This window comes from Nerophis ophidion, linkage group LG09 (genome assembly GCF_033978795.1).
Source record: "Nerophis ophidion isolate RoL-2023_Sa linkage group LG09, RoL_Noph_v1.0, whole genome shotgun sequence".
Classification (NCBI taxonomy): domain Eukaryota; kingdom Metazoa; phylum Chordata; class Actinopteri; order Syngnathiformes; family Syngnathidae; genus Nerophis; species Nerophis ophidion.
The window spans coordinates 17,068,680-17,092,817 of NC_084619.1; the positions used below are offsets into that span (position 1 = coordinate 17,068,680).

General features: G+C 38.0%; 1 protein-coding gene across 21 annotated transcripts in view; it reads left to right on the forward strand.

The window, feature by feature from the left end:
• nrxn1a (neurexin 1a) overlaps positions 1-24,138 on the forward strand; it is a 775,979-nt gene that overhangs the window by 48,176 nt on the left and 703,665 nt on the right. For 8 of the 21 annotated variants that reach the window (XM_061910433.1, XM_061910435.1, XM_061910444.1 and 5 more), the window contains exons 2-4: positions 5,723-5,740; positions 12,060-12,089; positions 13,978-14,025. The exons of 5 other annotated variants lie outside the window; for them this stretch is intronic. In XM_061910433.1, the coding sequence (XP_061766417.1) occupies positions 5,723-5,740; positions 12,060-12,089; positions 13,978-14,025 (96 nt within the window). The remainder of the gene's footprint in view (positions 1-5,722; positions 5,741-12,059; positions 12,090-13,977; positions 14,026-24,138) is intronic. 8 more of the 21 variants (XM_061910440.1, XM_061910441.1, XM_061910443.1 and 5 more) reach the window with 4 other exon arrangements.

Here is a 24,138-nt window from a genome sequence, read left to right on the forward strand (position 1 = left end):
ACCTGAAGTTACGAACTTTGTCGTGGATGTTCTCTACTAAATCCTTTCAGCAAAAATATGGCAATATCGCAAAATGATCAAGTATGACACATAGAATGGACCTGCTATTCCCGTTTAAATAAGAACATCTCATTTCAGTAGGCCTTTAAACATCCCTCAATCCATATGTCAACTATTTTAAAGTTACATTTTTTTAAGTAACGTATAAATTACTTCCCCTAGCAATTAATTACATTTATTTAAAAGTAATTCCGTTAATAATTCAATTACTTTTTTGGTCAAGTAACAAGTAACTCTAATTAATTACTTTTTGAAAGTACCTTTCAGAACACTGATGCTCCAATGGTTTTGAATGACAATCTTCAATGTCAAAGGCGATGTGAACATATCAGAATGAACAACTAACATCATTTATTAACCTTCCTTAATTAATTTTGTGTCCGTGCATGGCAGATGTTTCATTCACTAAAGTGGTACCTATTGGACTTTTTATAGTAATTACACATTGAGCGTACCGGTTGGAAAATGGTCAGTGTCACACGATGCAGGTGTGTGATAGTCGATAGACTCATTTTAGTGTTGTGTTTACTAGCACAATGGCACTAGGATCGCTTTGTCGAGGGGATTAAATGGATTTATGCCTTTGGATTAGGATGTAACCAGCTGGGTACATTTGTATGTGTGTGCGTGTCTGTGTGTGTGTGTGTGTGTGGGTGTGTGTGTGTGCGCGTGTGTTATACGGGACTTGTTTTAATGGCCCATGGCAGGTGATACTGCTGTTAAGAGCAAAGCTTCTTTTTTTCAGAACAACATAGTTAAGTCTCAATTGTGACATTTAAAGATTGTTAAAATAGAATATTATTAATTCTTACACTAACAAGTAATACTAAAATAATAACAATCAGGTGACAATATTACAAGAAATATTTAGAATTTCTGAGAATAAACGCATAATAGATGTACAGATATATCATGAAGGAAACATTGTTTGAACCATCAGTTGTAAAAGACGGGCCAATTTAACTTTTAATTTCAAGATTAACTTTAGAATTCTATCATTATTATACAATTTATACATTCCTATGGTGTGTTTGTGTGTGTGTGTGTATACATCAGTGCTGTTAAACGATTAATTTATTACAAATGTGATGAATCACTCTCGAATGCTAATTAATTTCAATAATTATTATTACTATTTTTAGTCCATTTTCAAAAGACTACAGTATTTTGACATAAATGCATGTTTTAAATACATTTTCAAGACTACAGCATTTTGACACAAATAAACATTTTTTTGGAATTTATACACACTTTCATATGAAGCCCCATCAAATTGTATTTTGAAGAGAAATTTGCCAGCAAACTCACCAGTTGGAGTCTCCTGATCACATAGCAAGTAGCAAGTCATGGCTTTTAAGTAACCATCCATGGTTAAGGTCAACACAAGTTGCGAGATTAATCTGCATTTTAACATGATTGATGCAATCATTTTGTAATTAATCATATGCAATCATGTATTACTCTGAAAACCCTAATATATACATGTACAATAGGGCAAAAAGTATTTAGTCAGCCACCGATTGTGCAAGTTCTCCCACTGAGGACAGAGGTCTGTAATTTTTAATCATAGGTACGCTTCAACTGTGAGAGACAGAATGTGAATAAAAAAATCCAGGAATTCACATTGTAGGAATTTTAAAGAATTTATTGGTAAATTATGATGGAAAACAAGTATTTGGTAAACCTTTCAAAGCTCTCACTGATGGAAGGAGGTTTTGGCTCAAAATCTCAAGATACATGGCCCCATTCATTCTTTCATTAACACGGATCAATCGTCCTGTCCCCTTAGCAGAAAACCAGCCCCAAAGCATGATGTTTCCACCCCCATGCTTCACAGTAGTTATGGTGTTCTTGGGATCAACTCAGTATTCTTCTTCCTCCAAACACGACGAGATGAGTTTATACCAAAAAATTCTATTTGGGTTTCATCTGACCACATGACATTCTCCCAATCCTCTGCTGTATCATCCATGTGATCTCTGGCAAACTTCAGACGGGCCTGGACATGCACTGGCTTAAGCAGGGGGACATGTCTGGCAGTGCAGGATTTGATTCCCTGTCGGCGTAGTGTGTTACTGATGGTAACCTTTGTTACTTTGGTCCCAGCTCTCTGCAGGTCATTCACCAGGTCCCCCCGTGTGGTTCTGGGATTTTTGCTCACTGTTCTCATGATCATTTTGACCCCACGGGATGAGATCCTTTGTGGAGCCCCAGATCGAGGGAGATTATCAGTGGTCTTGTATGTCTTCCATTTTCTGATAATTGCTCCCATAGTTGATTTTTTCACACCAAGCTGCTTGCCTATTGTATATTCACTCTTCCCAGTCTGGTGCAGGTCTACAATTCTTTTCCTGGTGTCCTTCGACAGCTCGTTGGTCTTGGCCATATTAGAGTTTGGAGTCCGACTGTTTTAGGCTGTGGACAGGTGTCTTTTATACAGATAACACTGTCTAACAAGTGCCATTAATACAGGTAATGAGTGGAGGACAGAAGAACTTCTTAAAGAAGAAGTTACAGGTTTTTGAGAGCCAGAGATCTTCCTTGTTTGAAGTGACCAAATACTTATTTTCCACCTTAATTTACAAATAAATTATTTGAAATTCCTACAATGTGAATTCCTGGATTTTTTTTTTTCACATTCTGTCCCTCACAGTTGAAGTGTACCTATGATGAAAATTACAGACCTCTGTCGTCATTTGAAGTGGGAGAACTTGCACAATCGGTGGCTGACTAAATACTTTTTTGCCCCACTGCATATATAAAGATAACTGAATATAATATAATACGATGCCTTTTATTGTCACTGTGCATACAAGCAGCTCCTTCTCTGGTGCAGATACCATATGCAATAAAGAACAGAATAATAGAAAAAATAATAATAAATACAAAACTAGTGCATTTAGACAAAAACAAGTCATAAGGAATAACAGGTGCATTGTTCTGACCATATACTAATATACTATACGTGTGGGTTATAACACATGTACAGATGTATTACAGACATTACAATAACAAACTGGGTTACTCCTTGTGAAGCACACAATGGATGTGTCTGTCATTGTTGAGGGTGTTACTATACAGTATGTTTTAAAACTGTGTTTTCTTTTCCAAGTATTGCTTTCATGCTTGGCTTAAATGTTTTTTTTTTTCTTCCCCCATCATCAGGCTTTTGTGAGCAGAGTGATATGATTTATTCCACATTCAAATGTGTTCAGATGACCAACCTCTCGGAACACATAACTGCATTGTCATCAGCAAGTATTAGACAAACTTTAATGATCCACAAGGGAAATTGTCATCAAATTAATTGTGATATTTGAATATTATTATAATTCAGCAGTATGGTTATATTTTAAAATAACCTTTGGTCTTATTCAGCGGTGTGCAATTGCTTTGTTCACAAAAGTATGATTTCAAATGTTCTTTTGCATGATGTCTGAGGGGAACGAGTGAGGATGGTAAGTTTTTGAGTCAAATCAGCGCTTGAATTTGGGCAACAAAGCATTTTAAAGAGGTAGGAATTTGTTTCTGTGGTCGGGCTTTGCTGCGTTTCGCCGTTGTTTCTAACTCCATAGTTTTCTTTCTACAAACACAAATTATATATCGTAGGCTTCTGTATATTACATTTTGTTATGTGTTTAAATATGCAGTTATAATTACTGTCATCTTAGGTATGTTTATGTTTTTTTATGGTTTTAAAGCGTATATTGAACCCTGGTGAAAAGACCAACTGACTGACTGATTATTGTGTTTTTTTATAGGCAGACTATGGGCCTTAAACATCTCATTTTGCATGCATTAAAGCTGCATCACATTAAAAAAAAACAATGTATTTAGTATGCATGAGTCATCCAACTATTTGCTTAAACTCCTCACACAGTATGTCACATGTTTTTTTCACCTCTTCACCACATAAATTAAATTATAAGCAAATTAATTTGCAGGAAACTGCCACCGGACATTGTTTTCAACAGCAAATCACCCTGAATAACACACAATGATCACTGCCCGTTCTGACACAGTGCATTCAATTACCACAGACATATTTATTAAGGGTCTTGTTTGCTTTCTCTTGCAGTACATTTCATTACACATATCTTAGAGTAGCTTTTCTTCCAGAATAAAAGGCATGATTAGTGTGTTGAATCAAATAGTTTTTGAAGCCCATCACGCTTAAAGGGGAAAATTATCACCAAACCTATGCAAGCGTCAATATATACCTTGATGTTGCAGAAAAGACCATGTATTTTTTTAACCGATTTCCGAACTCTAAATGGCTGATTTTTGGCAAATTAAATGCCTTCTCTGTTTATCGGTCTTTTAGCGATGACGTCAGAAAGTGACATCACCGAGGTAACACACCCGCCATATTAATTTTAACATTACTAACACCAGGTCTCAGCTCTGTTATTTTTCGTTTTTTCGACTATTTTTCGGAACCTTGGAGACATGATGCCTCGTCGGTGTGTTGTCGGAGAGTGTAACAACACTAACAGGGAGGGATTCAAGTTGCACCACTGGCAAGAAATCTGCCGCCAGACCCCCATTGAATGTGCCAGAGTGTCTGCACATTTTACCGGCGATGCTAAGACAGACATGGCACAGAGATGTATGGATAACCTGCAGATGCATTTGCAGCGATTAAGTCAACGAAATCACAAAGGTGAGTTTTGTTGATGTTGTTGACTTATGTGCTAATCAGACATGTTTGGTCGCAGCATGACTGCCAGCTAATCGATGCTAACATGCTATTTACACTAGCTGTATGTACATTTGAAACTAGATACCCACGTTTAATGCGAAACAAACACTTACCAATCGAAGGATTTAAGTTGCTCCAGTGTCACAAGATGCGAAAGTCCTGATCGTTTGGTCCGCACATTTTACCGGCGATGCTAATAAGGCAGCCATGCTATGGGTCACTTCATTAAGTACAGCCATGCAATGGCCGAATAGCGTCAATAGCTATTCGCTCAATAACTTCAGTTTCTTCTTCAATTTCGTTTTCGCTATCTGCCTCCATATTCCGACCATCTGTTTCAATACATGCGTAATCTGTTGAATCGCTTAAGCCGCTGAAATCCGAGTCTGAATCCGAGCTAATATCGTAAATAGCGAAAATCAAGAACTTTAAAGCTTTTTTTAGGGATATTCCGGGAGGTGTAAAATTTTGAAAAAAACATCGAAAAATAAAACAAGCCACTGGGAACTAATTTTTATTGTTTTTAACCCTTTTGAAATTGTGATAATTTTCCCCTTTAAATAAAGGAATTAAAGCACCCTACATAATACAATGAGTAACATGTGCTTTATCACCCCAGGCATAATGCCGAATAGTCTTTTTTTAAAGTAATTTAGCACTGTTGCTATAGGTGTTTTACAACCTTCCAAAAATACCATGTTGAATATATATATAATATACTATGAATAATACTTCTTCTTTTTTTAGATGAGCTTAAAGTCCCAAACCCTGTCATGAGTAAGGACAGGAAGGGAATGCCTATGTGAAAAAGAAAAGAAAAAAAAAAACGAGCTCTAATAGGTCACTTGCATGTGATTTTTCAATGCCTTGCATGCTAACAACATGCAACGGCTCGTCCTAGTCTGCATGCTGCTTAATGAATGTCTTCCTTTCTTTCTCTTTGCCTGCCCGTGCTTCCAGAAGATAAATATACAGAAGGTGGGTATAATCACAGCTTTCAGTTCTTGTAAAGTGAATGTATTCTCACGGCGAAAGGCATCCGATGAATGTAAGCAACTGTTGTAATGCCAGGAATTGTGGTTTCTTTGTTGTTTAAAGGGTGACTGGTTAATCAGGTTGTGAATATTGAAACCTATCGTGATAGGCGTATTGGTCGAGTGACTGAATACAAATGCAGTCCATTGTGTGGAAATGAGTGTTGATTAATTGTCTCTTTAAGGAGCGAAACAAAATGAAGTGCATTAACTGGCTGCAACTCATCATAAATATCTGATATTATGTTTAATGCAACTAAATTAAGAAGCAATTAGGAAAGTGTACATTGATAAGTTAGTAAGTATAACATACTCTAAAGCAGGGGTGTCAAACTCATTTTAGACGGGGGCCACATGGAGAAAAATCTTCTCCCAAGTAGGCCAGACTGGTAAAATCACGGCAAGATTATTTAAAAATAAAGACAAATACAGATTTTTTTCTTTGTTCAAAAATAGAACAAGCACATTCTGAAAATGTACAAATCATAATGTTGTCGGGTTTATTTTACACTTACATGTTACGGCTAATAGTATTCTATCTTTATTTGTCGTGTGTGGAAAACTTGCACTTCCGGGTTTTTCGGATCACCAATCACCGGGCTCTTCCAGTTTTACCAAAATGTTCTATTTTGCAATAAATTGTCTTTGTGCTTTTTAGCAATTGTCTTTTCATCAGTCTCGCTCTCGCTCGTGCTCGTGGTCCACCTTCAACCACCCCTCTCTCCTTCCCGGCTGCTGCCTTTAACAGAGCGACAGGTGATTAGATAAGCACGCCCAGGTGGACCATCTACGCACCTGTCGCTGATCTCGAATTCGTTCCTGGCACACTCTGCTTTGTTGCAGGACTGCAGGCCACGCCCCCCTCCACATCGTTATTTATACTTTCTGAATAAATTATGTCATAATGTTCATCAGTCAACTAATTTTCAATCTATCAGGATAAAAAAAAATAACAATATCAAATTACAGGATGTTATTTATGCAGTTTGCTCATTTACCTCGACTGGTGCACTAACGTGTTTTTTTCTTTTTTTCTTACAAATGTAGCATCATCTAGATTAGAAAGATACAAAAAATTGCTATTGCGACATCTAGTGGACACATTTAGAACAGCATTTTTTTAAATAAAAAAAATTGGCTCATTTTTATACTTCGCAAACTCATCCCGCGGGCCGGATAAAACCTGTACGTTTGACACCCCTGCTCAAAAGACAAATACTTGGTTGTGCAAATTAAAAACACAAAAGGTGTTGTCTTTTTTAAAATACACTAGTTTAAATTAGTAACCCATTTATTACTGCATTAATTTATTGTATGTATCCAACATTTTTATGTAAATGCTACATGTTATGGTTGCAACAATTAATTGATCAAATCAATTAATTTGATTAGAAAAAGGCCTTAATTTATGTTGTGTTGATACGGTTAATGGTTTAATGAATAAAACATGTATAGAATCGGGACCGCATGGAGTGACTGTAACTTTAAATACGTGAACACAATTTCCCCACAACATATATATATATATATATATATATAAATATATATATATATATATATATCAAAGTTTATTCATACAGCCCTCAATAGCAAGTGTCTCAAAGGGCTGCACAAGCCACAATGACATCCTCTGCTCAGATCCCACATCAGGGCAAGAAAAAACTCAAACCAATGGGATACAATGAGAAACCTTAGGGGGATCGGTGCAATGGACGTCAAGTGTATTAGTGTGAGAGTCCAGTCCGTAGTAGGGCCAGCAGGGGATCATCTTAAGTGGAGACAGCTCAGCAGCGCAGAGGCGTCCCCAACTGATGCACAGATGAGTGGTCCACCCTGGGTCCCCACTTTAAGCAGCTAGCTCATCATCTGTGGTCACCTGATAATCTCTCCATGCAGGAGATGGGGGCAGAGCAGAAAAGAGACGGCAGATCAACCGGTCTAAAAAGGGGTCAAGTTAAAGGCTAGAGTATACAAGTTAGTTTTAAGATGGGACCTAAAGTCTTCTACTACTGTGCATCTCTAACTGTTACTGGGCTCTGGGAATCACTAATAACAGTAATGTAACATTCAAACAGTATCAGTAAAAAAAGTTTAACAGTAATGTCGATATCCAAGCTCTTCAATGTGTTTATATCCAACACATAACACCGCATTGAAATGTTGAGTCAAGATAATGCAAGCCTTTCAGATGAATGCTGTTTAATATCAATTTGGGTAAGTTTAGTGAATGCAACAGCTAGCAGGTCCAAGCTGCTTATGATTTTTTTTATATATTTGAGTATTTCCCACACCTTTTGGTCCTTTTTTGGTCCAAAACTCGTCGTGTTTGGAGGAAGAAGAATACTGAGTTGCATCCCAAGAACACCATACCAACTGTGAAGCATGGGGGTGGAAACATCATGCTTTGGGGCTGTTTTTCTGCTAAGGGGACAGGACGACTGATCTGTGTTAAGGAAAGAATGAATGGGGCCATGTATCGTGAGATTTTGAGCCAAAACCTCCTTCCATCAGTGAGAACTTTGAATGGTTGACCAAATACTTATTTTCCACCATAATTTACAAATAAATTCTTTAAAATTTCTACAATGTGAATTCCTCGATTTTTTTTTCACATTCTGTCTCTCACAGTTGAAGTGTACCTATGATGAAAATTACAGACCTCTCTCATCGTTTTAAGTGGGAGAACTTGCACAATCGGTGGCTGACTAAATACTTTTTTGCCCCACTGTATATCATAAAGACAAACGTCACCACTTTTTTTCAGACAGGGTCGGATATAACCTTCATTAACAGACCATGGAATCACAGGCTACGGATTTGGGTACACCTCAAACAAAGTGGTATTGAAGCATTGTCACCGTATTGTTCAATCTGAGTTTAACAGCTAATCCACTTTGCTAATGGCCCCAAATGCCGTAGACAAACACTGGATTATTCATTTGATTGAGTTTGACGTCACAAAAGGCCCATTGTTCAGAAAATATTCCAACACCCTGTGGTCAGTGGCTTCCAAAACTGCATGCAAACTCACACCCAAATGCACAAACCGGACTGTATGATTTGACACTGCGGTATTGTTTAACATGAGTATGCAGCATTTTAACAGGAAACTTGACCACTTTCTGTACAGTTGCAAAACATAGATATAGATGGGTTTTTTTAATCAGTTTGTCTAATATAATGGTTCTCAAATGGGGGTACGCGTACTCCTGGGGGTACTTGAAGGTATGCCAAGGGGTACGAGAGATTTTTCAAAAATAGCAACAATTCAAAAATCCTTTATAAATATATTCATTGAATAATACTCAAACGAAATATGAATGTAAGTTCATAAACTGTGGAAAGAAATGCAACAATGCAATATTCAGTGTTGACAGCTACATTTTTTGTGGACATGTTCCATAAATATTGATGTTAAAGATGTATTATTTTGTGAAGACATGTTTAGAATTCTCTATTGCAATCCCCAAAGAGGACAGTTTAAGTTGATGATTATTTCTATGTGTAGAAATCTTTATTTATAATTGAATCACTTGTTTATTTTTCAACAAGTTTTTAGTAATTATTATATATTTTTTTACCAAATAGTTCAAGAAAGACCACTACAAATGAGCAATATTTTTGCACTGTTATACAATTTAATAAATCAGAAACTGATGACATAGTGCTGTATTTTACTTCTTTATCTCTTTTTTTCAACCAAAAATGCTTTGCTCTGATTAAGGAGTACTTGAATTAAAAAAAATGTTCAAAGGGGGTACATCACTGAAAAAAGGTTGAGAACCACTGGTCTATGTGTTATTATTGTCATATAACTTGTATTTTAAACTACATTTTAAAATCTATCAGTGAAATATTTAGAAAATCGCAATATATCGCAACATCACGATATTGCAATACTGTGCAGGCTGCAGCTATCGATTATTGTACTAATCAAGTAATCGTTCGACTAGTTTGCTCAATTAATCGAGTCACAAAGTAAACTTGATTTACAAACCTCTCTATTTCGCGAACTTTTCCATTTACAAAAATGTTTGGATTTCTGATAAAATACACTTCATAGCCTCAATGTGCATTTTAGGGAAAACAGTTTAAATAAGCAAAATAATTTTTCTGTTTGACATAACCTTTATTATTTGCTTTTATAAATATACACCATCAGCTTTGAAATTTAACCTTTAACAGGTGTACATTTAAAAAAAAAAAAGCACACACATTTCGCTGTACACTACCAGACAGATAGCACCCACACACCACCACTAAAGTTTGCCGCACTCCATGTGGTCCAGATTTGAGCAATTTTTATTAACTATTGCATAGTGAATTCATTGACAATATCATGTTTTATTATAGCATAACGCATGGATTGACACACTTAAAGGGGAACATTATCACCAAACCTATGCAAGCGTCAATATATACCTTGATGTTGCAGAAAAGACCATGTATTTTTTCAACCGATTTCCGAACTCTAAATGGGTGAATTTTGGCAAATTAAACGCCTTTCTGTTTATCGGTCTTTTAGCGATGACGTCAGAACGTGACGTCACCGAGGTAACACACCCGCCATATTAATTTTCACATTACAAACACCGGGTCTCAGCTCTGTTATTTTCCGTTTTTTCGACTATTTTTTGGAACCTTGGAGACATCATGCCTCGTCGGTGTGTTGTCGGAGGGTGTAACAACACTAACAGGGAGGGATTCAAGTTGCACCACTGGCAAGAAATATGCCGCCAGACCCCCATTGAATGTACCAAAGTGTCTTCACATTTTACCGGCGATGCTAAGACAGACATGGCACAGAGATATATGGATAACCTGCAGATGCATTTGCAACGATTAAGTCAACGAAATCACAAAGGTGAGTTTTGTTCATGTTGTTGACTTATGTGCTAATCAGACATATTTGGTCACAGCATGACTGCCAGCTAATCGATGCTAACATGCTAAGCTAATCAATGCTAACATGCTATTTACGCTAGCTGTATGTACATTTGAAACTAGATACCCACATTTAATGCGAAACAAACACTTACCAATCGAAGGATTTAAGTTGCTCCAGTGTCACAAGATGCGAAAGTCCTGATCGTTTAGTCCGCACATTTTACCGGCAATGCTAATAAGGCAGCCATGCTATGGGCCACTTCATTAGGTACACCCACGCTATGGCTGAATAGCGTCAATAGCTATTTGCTCAATAGCTTCAATTTCTTCTTCAATTTCGTTTTCGCCATCTGCCTCCATACTCCGACCATCTGTTTCAATACATGCGTAATCTGTTGAATCGCTTAAGCCGCTGAAATCCGAGTCTGAATCCGAGCTAATGTCGCTATATCTTGCTGTGGCAAGCGCCATGTTGTTTGTATTGGCAGCCCTGTATGACGTCACAGGGAAATGGATAGTGGTTTCGAAGTTAGCGAAAATAAGGCACTTTAAAGCATTATTTAGGGATATTCGGGGACCGGTAAAATTTTGAAAAAAATTTCAAAAAATACAACAAGCCACTGGGAACTGATTTTTATTGTTTTCAACCCTTTTGAAATTGTGATAATGTTCCCCTTTAACGAAACAGCACCGCTACAGTAAAGAAGTGCCAGCACTCTGGCAAAGTTGTGTTCATTAATCTGTAATGTATGCAACATTTTTTGACCAAAGAACCACCATTACATGGTATGTCGACCACAAGTGTTACATGTATGATCAAAAAAAAAAAAATCATATTATGACCCCTTTGAGAAAGGAAAATGTATTGACTGTTTGGTGTGTAACACCTTAATAGGGAATGATGTGTGTCAGTGGAGGAAATGTGGTGTTAACACTACACTATTATTGCTATGACCTTGGCAGGCACTCCTAAAATTCCTATTTTAGTTCAGGCTTTGTGTGCATTGCCTCGACAAACGTGTTCATATATTTTTATGATGTGTGTCTGATACATGGGTGACTGAGTTATATTTATAGCAGGTACTTACCGCTTTACTCTCAGGGTGGACATCTGTGCATTTTTAATCAGAGATGAAACATGAATGAAGATGTCTGAATGAGTAAGTGGCCGATGACGCATTGCAACTCCGAATGCTCATCTGGTTTGACCCCGTGTGTGTACTCTCCTCTTCCTCTCCGTCCCACTCTTCCTGATCCCTGTCCTTCCACTAACACAGACATCTCTCGAAGAGATGCCCGTGTGTCTGTTTTTTTTTTTTACACAACTTCCCATGATCCCTTGTTCTCTGCTGACTGTGCTTTTGTTTTCCTTTAAGGTCTGGCACACCTGATGATGGGCGACCAAGGTATGAGCTTTGTTCCCTACTCCCGCCTTCCCTTCATTGTCCCTAATGCTGTCATTGTGATTTGAAAAAGTGTGTGTGTGTGTGTGAGACTCCAGCACAAAGATGAACGCCACTAATGCGGTCCTTCATTAGAATGACCTAGTTGGTGTTAATTATGGTTGGCGACTCCTCTTTATGGGCTCAATTGGTTTCTTGACTTGCTGCTCTGGTTAGGTTATGTCTTTTCATTCAATTTGTCGTGTGTCTTCTTTAAATTTATATGTTCTCAAGCAGGGGTCGGAAACCTTTTTTTTTTCTATTTAAAACCATCGAAGAGCCTATTTTTATAAAAGCAAATATGATGTACCAATTGAAACTATAATTTTTAGAATTTTGAGCAGTTTTTGGCTTATAACAGTACCTGATCAAATATTCTTGAGGGCAGTAGGTTCCCTTCCCCTGTGCTTGAGTAATGTATTAGAGAGGGGATATTTTAAAGATACACTATATTGCCAAAAGTATTTGGCCACCTGCCTTGACTCACGTATGAACTTGAAGTGCCATCCCATGGAATTGTCCAAATTGCTTTGGAATCCTGGAGTATTAGAAGTTCCTTTCACTGGAACTAAGGGGCCAAGCTTTACTCCTGAAAAACAACCCCACACCATTATTCCTCCTCCACCAAATTTCACACTCAGCACGATGCGGTCCGAAATATAGCGTTTTCCTGGCAACCTCCAAACCCAGACTGGTCCATCAGATTGCCAGATGGAAAAGTGTGATTCATCACTCCAGAGAAGGCATCTCCACTGCTCTGCACCACTGCATCCCACGTTTTGCATTGAACTTGGCGATATACTGTATGGCTTAGATGCAGCTGATCGGCCATGGGAACCCATTCCATGAAGCTCTCTGCGTACCGTACGTGGGCTAATTGGAAGGTCACATGTAATTTGGAGCTCCGTAGCAACTGACTGTGCAGAAAGTCTTTGCACTATGCGCTTCAGCATCCGCTGACCCCTCTCTGTCAGTTTGCGTGGCCTACCACTTGGTGGCTGAGTTGCTGTTGTTCTCAAACTCTTCCCTTTTCCTCTAATAAAGCTAACAGTTGACTTTGGAATGTTTACCAGGGAGGACATTTCATGACTGGATTTGTTGCACAGGTTGCAATCTATGACAGTTCCACGCTGGAAATCACTGAGCTCCTGAGAGCAGCCCATTCTTTCACAAATGTTTGTAGAAACAGTCTCCATGCCTAAGTGCTTGATTTTTTTACAACTCTGGTCGGGCCAAGTGATTGAGACACCTGAGTCTCATTATTTGGATGGGTGGCCAAATACTTTTGGCAATAAAGGGTATAATGCATGCATTAACATCAATCTACAGTAATGGATTGATTCATTTTGGCTCCGTCATCTTTGTTTACTTCATTCATTGTTCCATTTGTAGTCATGTCTTTATTTATTGTGCAACTATCAAGCCTCTTTATCCCTTTCTTATCCTACATTGTTCTCATTGGTGTCTCCTCCTCTCCTTCTGTTGTCCTTTATTGTGTTTGGAACTTGCTTTCACTATGGACCATCTCATCAAATCTCATAGGTAAAAGTAAAGGTACTTCCCCCCCTCTTTGTGTTCATTTACATAATGTACTTAAGTTGAGGTCAGTGGCACTTCAAGGTAGGTGCAGCTTTTGCTTTACGCGCTAATTCTCTGGTACGCTTGCTGCATGAGAACCGAGGATGTGAGGACAACATGGGCGACATGTTTTTGTTGTTGCAAATAATGGGTTTGGGGTTGCGTGCGACGTGATCATACTGTTGTGGGCCTCCCATCCTGGCTGTGATCCTCACCTCTTCTCCCTGTGGGGTAAGTGGACGTCTGATCTTTGCCATTTGACTCTCCTCCTCAGGGCAGAGAGGGGAATCTTGGCTTCTAAGATCCCTACTCAGCATTCAAGGTAAAGCTCCATTTTTTTTTGTGTGTGTGTGTGTGTTGTACTGAGCAAAACACAGCAAGTCAATACTAGCTTACTGGATCTGAGGAAGTCTGGATTTGTGTTTGTGAGGTTTAACAATTAAGAATCACGTTGAAATGCGCTTTGACATGTTTCATTTGAATTTTGCATTTGTTGCAAACTCACAATATATGTCTGTCATTGGTCAATATTATGTAATGTTGAATATAACTTGTGAAGCAGGATCTAAAAAGGTAAGTCTCTCATTGTTGATGATACATGTCAGTGTCATGGGTTGCTATTCTGCTGCTATAAGACCATGCTTGCAGCATCTATTAGGGGGACTGATAAAGGTACCCACAACAAACACAAACAAGAGTAATCACTCACATCTCTGCACACATGGAAATGGCTGTTTTCCCTGTTCTAAGGTAAGTTTCATTCATGTCCTTTATATAATGTTGCTGCTTTTTACACAGAATAATAGTGATTCTGTAATAATGATCTTTTTTAACGTATTGGAATGTGCAACTTACTCTACGGGAGAACCTTAAGTACTGGTTGAAGAAAAACAAGCCCATAGAAAGCAATACATTAAGTCAGTTAGTTTATTGGTTGAACTGTTACACATCAACACTTTTATTATACTGCCAATTTTTAAGTGACACATGAGTATAGACCGCTGATCAGTATTGTTTACAGTTTGATCAATAAATCAAATCAAATCAAATCAAATCAACTTTATTTATAAAGCACATTTAAAATATACCACAGGGGTAGCCAAAGTGGTGTAGAATGCATAGGATAAAAGATAATACAAAGACCGAGCAAACAACATAACACAAACAGAACATGATAAAAAATAAATAAATAAAACATAAAAACATAAAAACAGGTTCACAGCAGGTGTATAATGGGGCGCCATTGCAGGATGGATATCACTTAGTGTTAAAAGCCAAGGAATAAAAGTGTGTTTTTAAGAGAGATTTAAAAACAGGAAGAGAGGAGGCTTGTCTAACACTTAATACTGGTGCCAAATTGGTACTTTTGAAATGGTGCCGGAATTTATGAAAAAAACATGCACCTTTTATTTGTTTAAATAATTTTGTGAGTTAATCAGAATAGTAATTAAAAAAAAAAAAAATTTTAAGTAATTCAGCACTATGAACTACAATCCAACAGGGGTGCACAAATACACATCTATTCACATCAGAATCGTAATTCTTATTCCTCCCGATTCTAAATCAATTCATAATTTTTAAAGAAAATAAAAATGGTTTATTTATGTATTTATTTAAATTTTTCAAAATGTTTTGAAATAAGTTGTTAGGCTATCTCTTCGCAACAAGAGAGAGCTTTTCTAACCTGTGACCTGTTTTGAAAAAGTTTCATTATAATTATTATTCCAAATAATCAATCAATCAATCAAAGCTTATTTATATAACGACATTCTCTGCTCAGATCCCACTTATGGGCAAGGAAAAACTAACCCCCCCCCCCACACCGGAATTGCAAGAATCGGTGTACATTGAGAATCGTGTTGAAACAAGAATCGATTCTGAATGTACTTATCACCCCGGCAATCGAAATCAGATCGAATCAATAGGTGTCCAAAGATTCACATCGCTAAAATCCACAACACATTCACAATAATATCACAACAAAGCTAGTTACAATACAGGACACAGGGCTTGTACAAAAGATGTTGATGTTTAGATTTCCAGGACTCGAAACTGCACCTCGCTCACAATGACTGTGATTGGTGCATATTGCTGGGTTGCATATGACTTCTTGTCTGCTTTGCTTCATCGCAGTGTAATTCAGATAATGGTCAACAAGCTTGCCCGTAGCGTTAAATTAAGTGAGAGATGCGTTAGTAAATGAAAAGTTTGAGCTAAAAATGCCACTTTGTTGTGGCATTCCGATCAAATCGAGAGATCGGAAATACCTTTCAACACAGAGCCAAAAGAAGTGTTTTATAAACGGAATAAAGTCTGGGAAGTTGTGAAACTGTGTCGAGAGATCACTTTTATCATCTTTTTGTATACAATTGGACCATGCTTGTGTCTGGAGCGATAACTTAAGCAAATGTTTGTGTGAACATTTGATGTGTTTAAGAAACTTTCTGTGATGCAATCGAGTTTATTCTTTACTACAGCCAATAGTTATGTTTGAGTGCAGAACTAAGCTTAAACTAGGGACAAGAGATCGCATTAGTTTATTTGTGTTCTTTTACGTTATGATGTAGTTGCTATGCCTAAATATAGCCACGAAGACCTGATTTGGGACCTCATCGAACATCATGTTTAGTCCTAGTAATAAATATCGTGATTGTTGGTCCGTTGCAGCAGGTTTTTGTTGTCGATTTTCATAGCAGAAACTAAAGGCTTAGTTGTTGTGCAGGAGAGCCAAGTGCTTTATTCGACACAGATGACCACATCAAATAAAATTGAGCTTTATTCATAAAGCCCTTTTCACACATAAAATAAATGCAATGCAAAGTGCTTTACACAGTTAAAAACAATACCCCGGTGACCCTTATCCCCCATTATTACATACATATGCACAAACACAGATACCAAACACAAACACACACACACACACACACACACACACACACACACACACACACACACAACATACGCATGCAACTATATGGACCAATGCTTTTGTTGACTACAGAGGAGCCATGTGAGTAAACACTATCACAGGATCCATCTGCACCAGGAGGTCATCAGACCATGGCCACCAGGACGCTGACACAAAAGCGCCCCCACAAGCCAATAACGCCCGAGGCAGATGGCTCATCTGAGGAACGTTGGAAAATAAATATAATAAAACTTGGAAAATAGTAGGAACCATGTGTAGAGATAAAGAATAAAATACAAGTAAGACATATGAAGATTTATAGAAAAAAAAATATATATAGAGTACACACACATATATATATATATATATATATATATATATATATATATATATATATATATATATATATATATATATTTATATACAATAAATACATTATAAACAAAGATAACTACATAAAATATTGCATAACTAATAGGATAAAAAGTAAAATACATGTAACTTTAATAAAAATAATTAATATCAGATAAAAGCTAAATCAAAAAGGTGGGTCTTAAGCCTGTTCTTAAAAACATGAACATTCTCTACATCATAGCGTGTTTGGCAATATTTTTTCGCATGAGGAAAATATACTTAACGGTATTGATGAACTAGATCAGGGGTTGGGAACATTTTTGGCTGAGAGAGCCAAGAAGCCAAATATTTTAAAATGTATTTCCGTAAGAGCCATATAATATTTTTTTTTAACACTGAACACAACAAAACGCGTGCATTTCTAAGAAAGACCAACATTTCTAGAGAGGTCTCTTATTCTTTGTAATAACATTGTTATTCTGAAGCTAACTGTGGAGGGGGCGTGGCCTGCGGGCCTGCAGCGAAGCAGGGTGTTGCCAGGACAGGCCTCGAATTCAGCGACAGGTGCGTAGAAGGCCCACCTGGGCCTTTTTATCCGATCACCTGTCGCTATATTATAAGCAGCAGCCAGGAGTAGAGACGGGCTTGGGGCTGGAAACCAAAGCGCGAGCGAGAACGAAAGAGAAAAAGACAATTGCTGGAAAGCAACTGAGAGACTTATTGAAAAATAAAAAAATACTAAAACCCTGAAACAGGCTCTTATGTCGGTGAATGGTGGCCTGAAGAACCCCCAGGAGGGCAAATGGATTCAAATGCATGAAGATATTTTATATTTTGAACATTATTTTTAACACTTTGATTACAAGTGGAATTATTCATTACTTATTGTGTTAAGCAGTGTCAGCTCAGAATTATCCGAGAGCCAGATGCAGTCATCAAAAGAGCCACATCTGGCTCGCGAGCCGTAGGTTCCCTACCCCTGAACTAGATGATCAAATCTCACGTATATAGGCTCAACCGCATACAGAAACTTGATACTGCAAAATACTGTCAGAAACAAAACAGTGCTGAACAACAGGGCAATTTAGCTAAGCAATGACAAAAATGTTATCAACTTCACACAATTAAAACAACAGCAGAGATAAATTGTAGATGACAGACAAAAAATTGTAGTAGGAAATCAACTGCAAACAAACTCATCCTTTTTTCTCATTAGCGTCACTATCACAGCAGCACGGCACTCATTAATGTCAATCAAATACGGTACTTTCTGATGCCCGAATAAATCCAACATTGTCTGTCTCATATTAATGCTTAATTTGTGGACCGCCCAGATGTAAAGACGTGATGTTTCTCAAATCTTTTCTTCTTTAAATCCTTGTAAGTGTGAAGTAAGTGCGGTCGGGGCGAGCAGTAACGTCTACTTTGATGATGAAATCTCTATAAATTCACCCCATCCCATTTTAAATCATGTTTTAAATGATATCTTATTTATTTGCCTCTAAACCTTGCAAACTACACTGATGCAGGTAAATAAACAGTACCCTAAGGGGACTCTAGACCACCGCCAAAAACCCGGTAGTGCTTCAAGGTCAAGTGCTTACAACGCAGTAATTAAATGAGTGGTGTTTTCTTGTGTGTGCGGTCTTGGTTTGTCTTGGTTTTAAAATTGTCAATATTTTTTCACAATTACTAAGTTCGTGTAATAAAAAAATGTCGCCCACCTGACAAAAGAACGGGGGAAAAGGGGGGACATCCATGCATATATATATATATATATATATATATATATATATATATATATATATAGGTTCAAGGTTCAAAGTCAATTTGTCACATGCAGAGTACACCACTGTGAAATGCTTTTTTCCCTGCTCTTTAGATATTACGTACAGTGGGATCCAAACACTAGTTGCAGAATCTAATATATATATGTATATATATATATATATATATATATATATATATATATATATATATATATTACAAAAAAATATATATACATATATATATGTGTATATACATATATATATATATTTCTATTACAAAAAATATATATATATATATATATATGTGTGTGTGTGTGTTTGTGTATACATATAGGTTCAAAGTTTATTCGTCACATGCAGAATACACCACAGTGAAATGCTTTTTTCCATGCTCTTTAGATATTGCGTACAGTGGGATCCAAACACCAGTTGCAGAATCTAATACACTTAATACATATATATATATATATATATTAGAACCTTGAACCTAGTCAATTTTTTTATATAAATATATATATTTGAACTTTTAACTTAGTCAATTTATTTTTTTTATTTTGATTTTTTTATAAATATAAGCCTCCACCTAACTCCTTTTTTTGGAGTTTAATTAATAAACCATATGGCCACTATGGGGAATACTTGCATTCTATTTTTGGAAGCAAGTAATTTTGAACCCAAACATATAACTGGTTGCATGAGAGCCTCTTTGCGTTTATCGCTGATGATGATAGACAATGCCCGTCATGTGACCTCCTGGTCAGTGCAGCAAGCTGTAAAATGGCAGCGATAATGGCCGTCTAATGAACTGATAACTCCAGAATCCAAGTGTGTACCTAATGTAGTGTAAACATGTGACATTTATGTACCCACAGAATGTATTTGTGCAGCAAACAAAACAGCCTTGGACGTGACAGAAGGGAAGCCACAGGAAGAATACTGCGCTGATAAGGCATAAACCTGACATGCACAGCACATTGCTTCTAATACTGGCTTTGGTTAGTTGTGCCCCTGTGGCGTAAACCTACGCAGTCCAGTTATATAATGTGCAGTCCCACACATATATGTCCTCATTTGTGTATTAAATCAGTAGATGGGACAATGGCTGAATGTACTGATGGTGCAAATACATGCAAAATGTACTTAAACAGAAACCTGACACAGAAGAAAGTGCTTAATACCCTTCTGTGGTTTGCTTGGGTTTCCTCCTTTGAGAATAGGTTCGTTTTTTGTGCTGCTTACATACACTAACTAGATTCCTTAAGCTTTTTTTCGTGTGCAATCCTCATCCCAACAGTCCAGAAAACTCACAATAGTGCTTGTAGACATCCCCGCAGTATTTAATTCCTGTCATCACAATAAACTGTCAGCTTAAGCAGGGCTGCAGGCTGTGCACACAAGCTAACAGCTGCAACTGGGCTCTTTCTAAATTACCGTATTTGCTTGAATTGCCGCAGGGCATATAGTATGCGCCTGCCTTGAATTATTATTATTCGCAAAATAACTAGCGCATGCTTAGTATTACTGCCTGGTCAAGCTCGTGACGTCACGAGTGACACTTCCCCTGTCATCATTTTCAAAATGGAGGAGGCTGATTTCAATACTGGTAATTTGAAATCGCATAAAAGGAAGAAGATTAAGAGCTATTCAGTAGGATTTAAGGTCCGTGCTTACATCACACTCAAATTTTTACTGCATGCCTTTGGTAAGTGCCGGAGTGAGAAGAGGTTTTAAAATAATATGCACATGCTTACTTTTACCGCATGCCTTTGGTAAGCGCAGGAGTGAGAAGAGGTTTTAAAATAATTAGCGCCCGGCGGCAATTCAAGGAAATACGGTAGTCTAATTTTTTTTATCAAATTTGTGCCATTTCCAAAGATGCAAACTGCCATGTTCTGTATTTTGCTGTAAAGTGGGGCAGTACGTAGTGTTCTTTACAGGTTTATACATGAAGTGCAATGTGTCACATGACAAATGAAATGGATGTTGATCGCTTGGATTCTTTGTTTCCGTGCACAATACTCAGCCATGGCTTGATCCTCGTGACATATCCAGCAATTAGCTAAATTCCTTTTCGCTGAACATATGGGCACTTTTTATCATCCAGTGTGGGTCACTGCTGTGCATCTCCTTTTGTTATGATTGTTTCATGATTCAAGTCACGCAAGGTAAGCGAAGTAATGCAGCTGACTGGCTTACACAGATGCAAGGGCTGAAGACAAATATACATAGAACACTCAAAATAACTGAAAAAACATGTTTTTTTTAAGCTTGTTACATCAAAACAATATATTTATATAATACCCTTAAATGACTCATGTTGTTGTTGAGGCATGTGATTGGTTACATTTCTGATATTAATAAACATCAGGGTTAAACAAATCAACAGTATTTTTATTTTCTACCAGTGACGTGCGGTGAGGTTCATGGCTGGTGAGGCACTGGCTTCATCACAGTCAGATTTATAAACATATGAACCCTATAGAGCAGGGGTGTCAAACTCAAATACAGAGTGGGCCAAAATTTCAAACGGAACAAAGCCGCGGGCCAAGGTTGAACAAATTAACCTTTTAAGAGGGATCCAAATAAGTTTTGCATTGAATATTGAACAAGCAAGGCTTGTATAACTTTATAGTGACATGCCAAGTCGAGTTTCAAATTATTCATCCATCCATATTCTACCGCATGTCCCTTCTGGGGTCGCTGGAGCCAACCTCAGCTGCATTCGGGCGGAAGGCAGTGTAAACCCTGGACAGGTCGCCACCTCATCACAGTACCAACACAGATAGACAGACAACATTCACACACTAGGGCCAATTTAGTGTTGCCAATCAACCTATCAATAATAATTAAAAAATATCAACGGCCTATCAAATAAAATTTAAATAAAAATTGGGGGGGCCGGGTTTGGTGGTAGCGGGGGTGTATATTGTGGCGTCCAGGAAGAGTTAGTGCTGCAAGGGGTTCTGGGTATTACATGTGTTACGGTGCAGATGTTTTCCCGAAACGTGTTTGTCATTCTTGTTTGGTGTGGCTTCACAGTGAGGCGGATATTTGTAACAGTGTTAAAGTCGTTTATACGGCCACCCTCAGTGTGACCTGTATGGCTGTTGACCAAGTATGCTTTGCATTCATTCGTGTGTGTTAAAGCCGCAGATATTATGTGACTGGGCAGGCACGTTGTTTGTATGGCGGAAAAGTGGACGTGTCCACAGGTTGTAGAGGACGCTAAAGGCAGTGCCTTCGAGGCATGCCCCCAATATTGTTGTCCGGGTGGAAATCGGGAGAAATTCGGAAGAATTGTTGCCCCGGGAGATTTTCGGGAGGGGCAGTGAAATTCGGGAGTCTCTCGGATAAATCGTGAGGGTTGGCAAATGCGTTGTTACAGCGGCACCGCAACCCGTATAATACCGGCGGGCCAGCTCTAATCTTAATTTGATATTACCTCAAGGGCCAAATGAATTTACACGGCGGGCCATATTTGGCCCGCGGGCCAGAGTTTGACACCCATACTATAGAGTATCATATTCACCATTTAATTGGCAGCAGTTAACGGTTTATGTTTGAAAGCTCATACCAGCATTCTTCCCTGCTTGTCACTCAGCATCAAGGGTTGGAATTGGGGGTTAAATCACCAAAAATTATCCCCCGCCGCTACTGCTCACTGCTCCCCTCATCTCCCAGGGGGTGAACAAGGGGATGGGTCGAATGCAGAGGACAAATTTCACCACACCTAGTGTGTGTGTGACAATCATTGGTACTTTAACTTAATGGAGCAGGTACTTTAGCTAGTATAGTAGAAGTTGTCAATATTTGGGCTAATCAGAAGTCTAGATTATGACTTGAAGACAGTAGGACAGACACAATTAAATACTTTAAACGATACTGGTGTTATTTAAACATGTACAGTGCAACAACTAGTGGACAGACATTAATAAGAATGGCCATTCAAAACAAAAGAGAAAAACACAAAGGAATCTCAACAAACAATGTTGGTATAGTTCAGGGAATTCATAAAAGGTAATAACAAAATTTCTACAAGTTTATAAGAGCCATATGAAACTGATCGCAGTCCATATGTGCATTCGCAGTCCATACAGCCACACGGTGTTGTCACTATGACGTCATAGTGTAACCGCGCGGCTGCGGCCGTGTTCATTCATTGTCTTTGTGTAGCATACAAAATGCAGATGGCCTTAAAACGCCACAATACTCAGTCACCATATTCAAGTACCCAAAATAAAGACTCGACATAAATATAAATTCAATCGGATCAGAAACATTGGAGGAAACGGGATTAAAACCCGATGCTAACCGCCCATAGAAAATACATGGGTACGGCTAGTAGCTACTATTAGCAAACAGATAGACCTACCAAGTCAGCGTAAAATCTCAAAGGAAGCCATCGACACACTCTTTCGTCGCAACTCGGCCCTGATGGTCGGCACTTATAAGTTTATAATTAGTTTTAAAATGTTGGACGTTTTTTTTTACGATATGCAGGCAAACGACAACTTTAAAACATACCGGCTTTGGCCTAGCCGAGTAGTGCAAGAATGATCTCTGGGATCACTAGCGCCCTCTGCCGCCAGGAGGCGGGATTACTGCGAGCCTCACACAGTGCGTCTTCGCAGGCATTTTATGATTGCCTAGCACAAGAAATACGTTACACACATACAGTTGTTGACAAAATACACTGAACATTATGTACCTCAGCTAACTAAACAATGGAAATGTATAATATAATTCATATAGCAATACGGTCTCACTGCACAGCAGACAGCAGTTAGCCGAGTCATTGTGCAATCCATGGTGAGGCTCAGTTGGCCTGGACTCTCCGCAAGTTTCTGCTCAGTATTTGAACGCAAATGTGAAAATTCAGCGATTTTGAATAAAAAATTATCTAAAACTGGTGAAGTTAAATGGATAATAACTTTATAGTATAATCACTGGATACATATAACATTTTTTTCTATTTACCCTGACTGCACGTCACTGCTTCTAAATAACAAATTCTCGCCTTAATGGCGACCTAATAAAGTACGTTTCTTACAAGTATCATCCCTGCAGGACGAGGAATAGCTAAACATGGTTCACTACACCCCATAGCTCACCGGCGTCAAAATGTAAACAAACACCATTGGTGGATCTACACCTAACATCCACTGTAATGATACCAAGTACAGGCACGTATCTAGTCGATACTACTTTGAGTACGTCAATATTTTTTGGCATCATAACATCTTCTTTAGTTATTTTAAAATTCATATTATGTCTATAAACTCAGGAAATATGTACCTGGACACATGACGACTTTGAATATGACCAGTGTATGATCCAGTAACGACTTGGTATCGGATTGATACCCAAATTTGGGGTAACATCCAAAACGAATGTAAAGTATCAT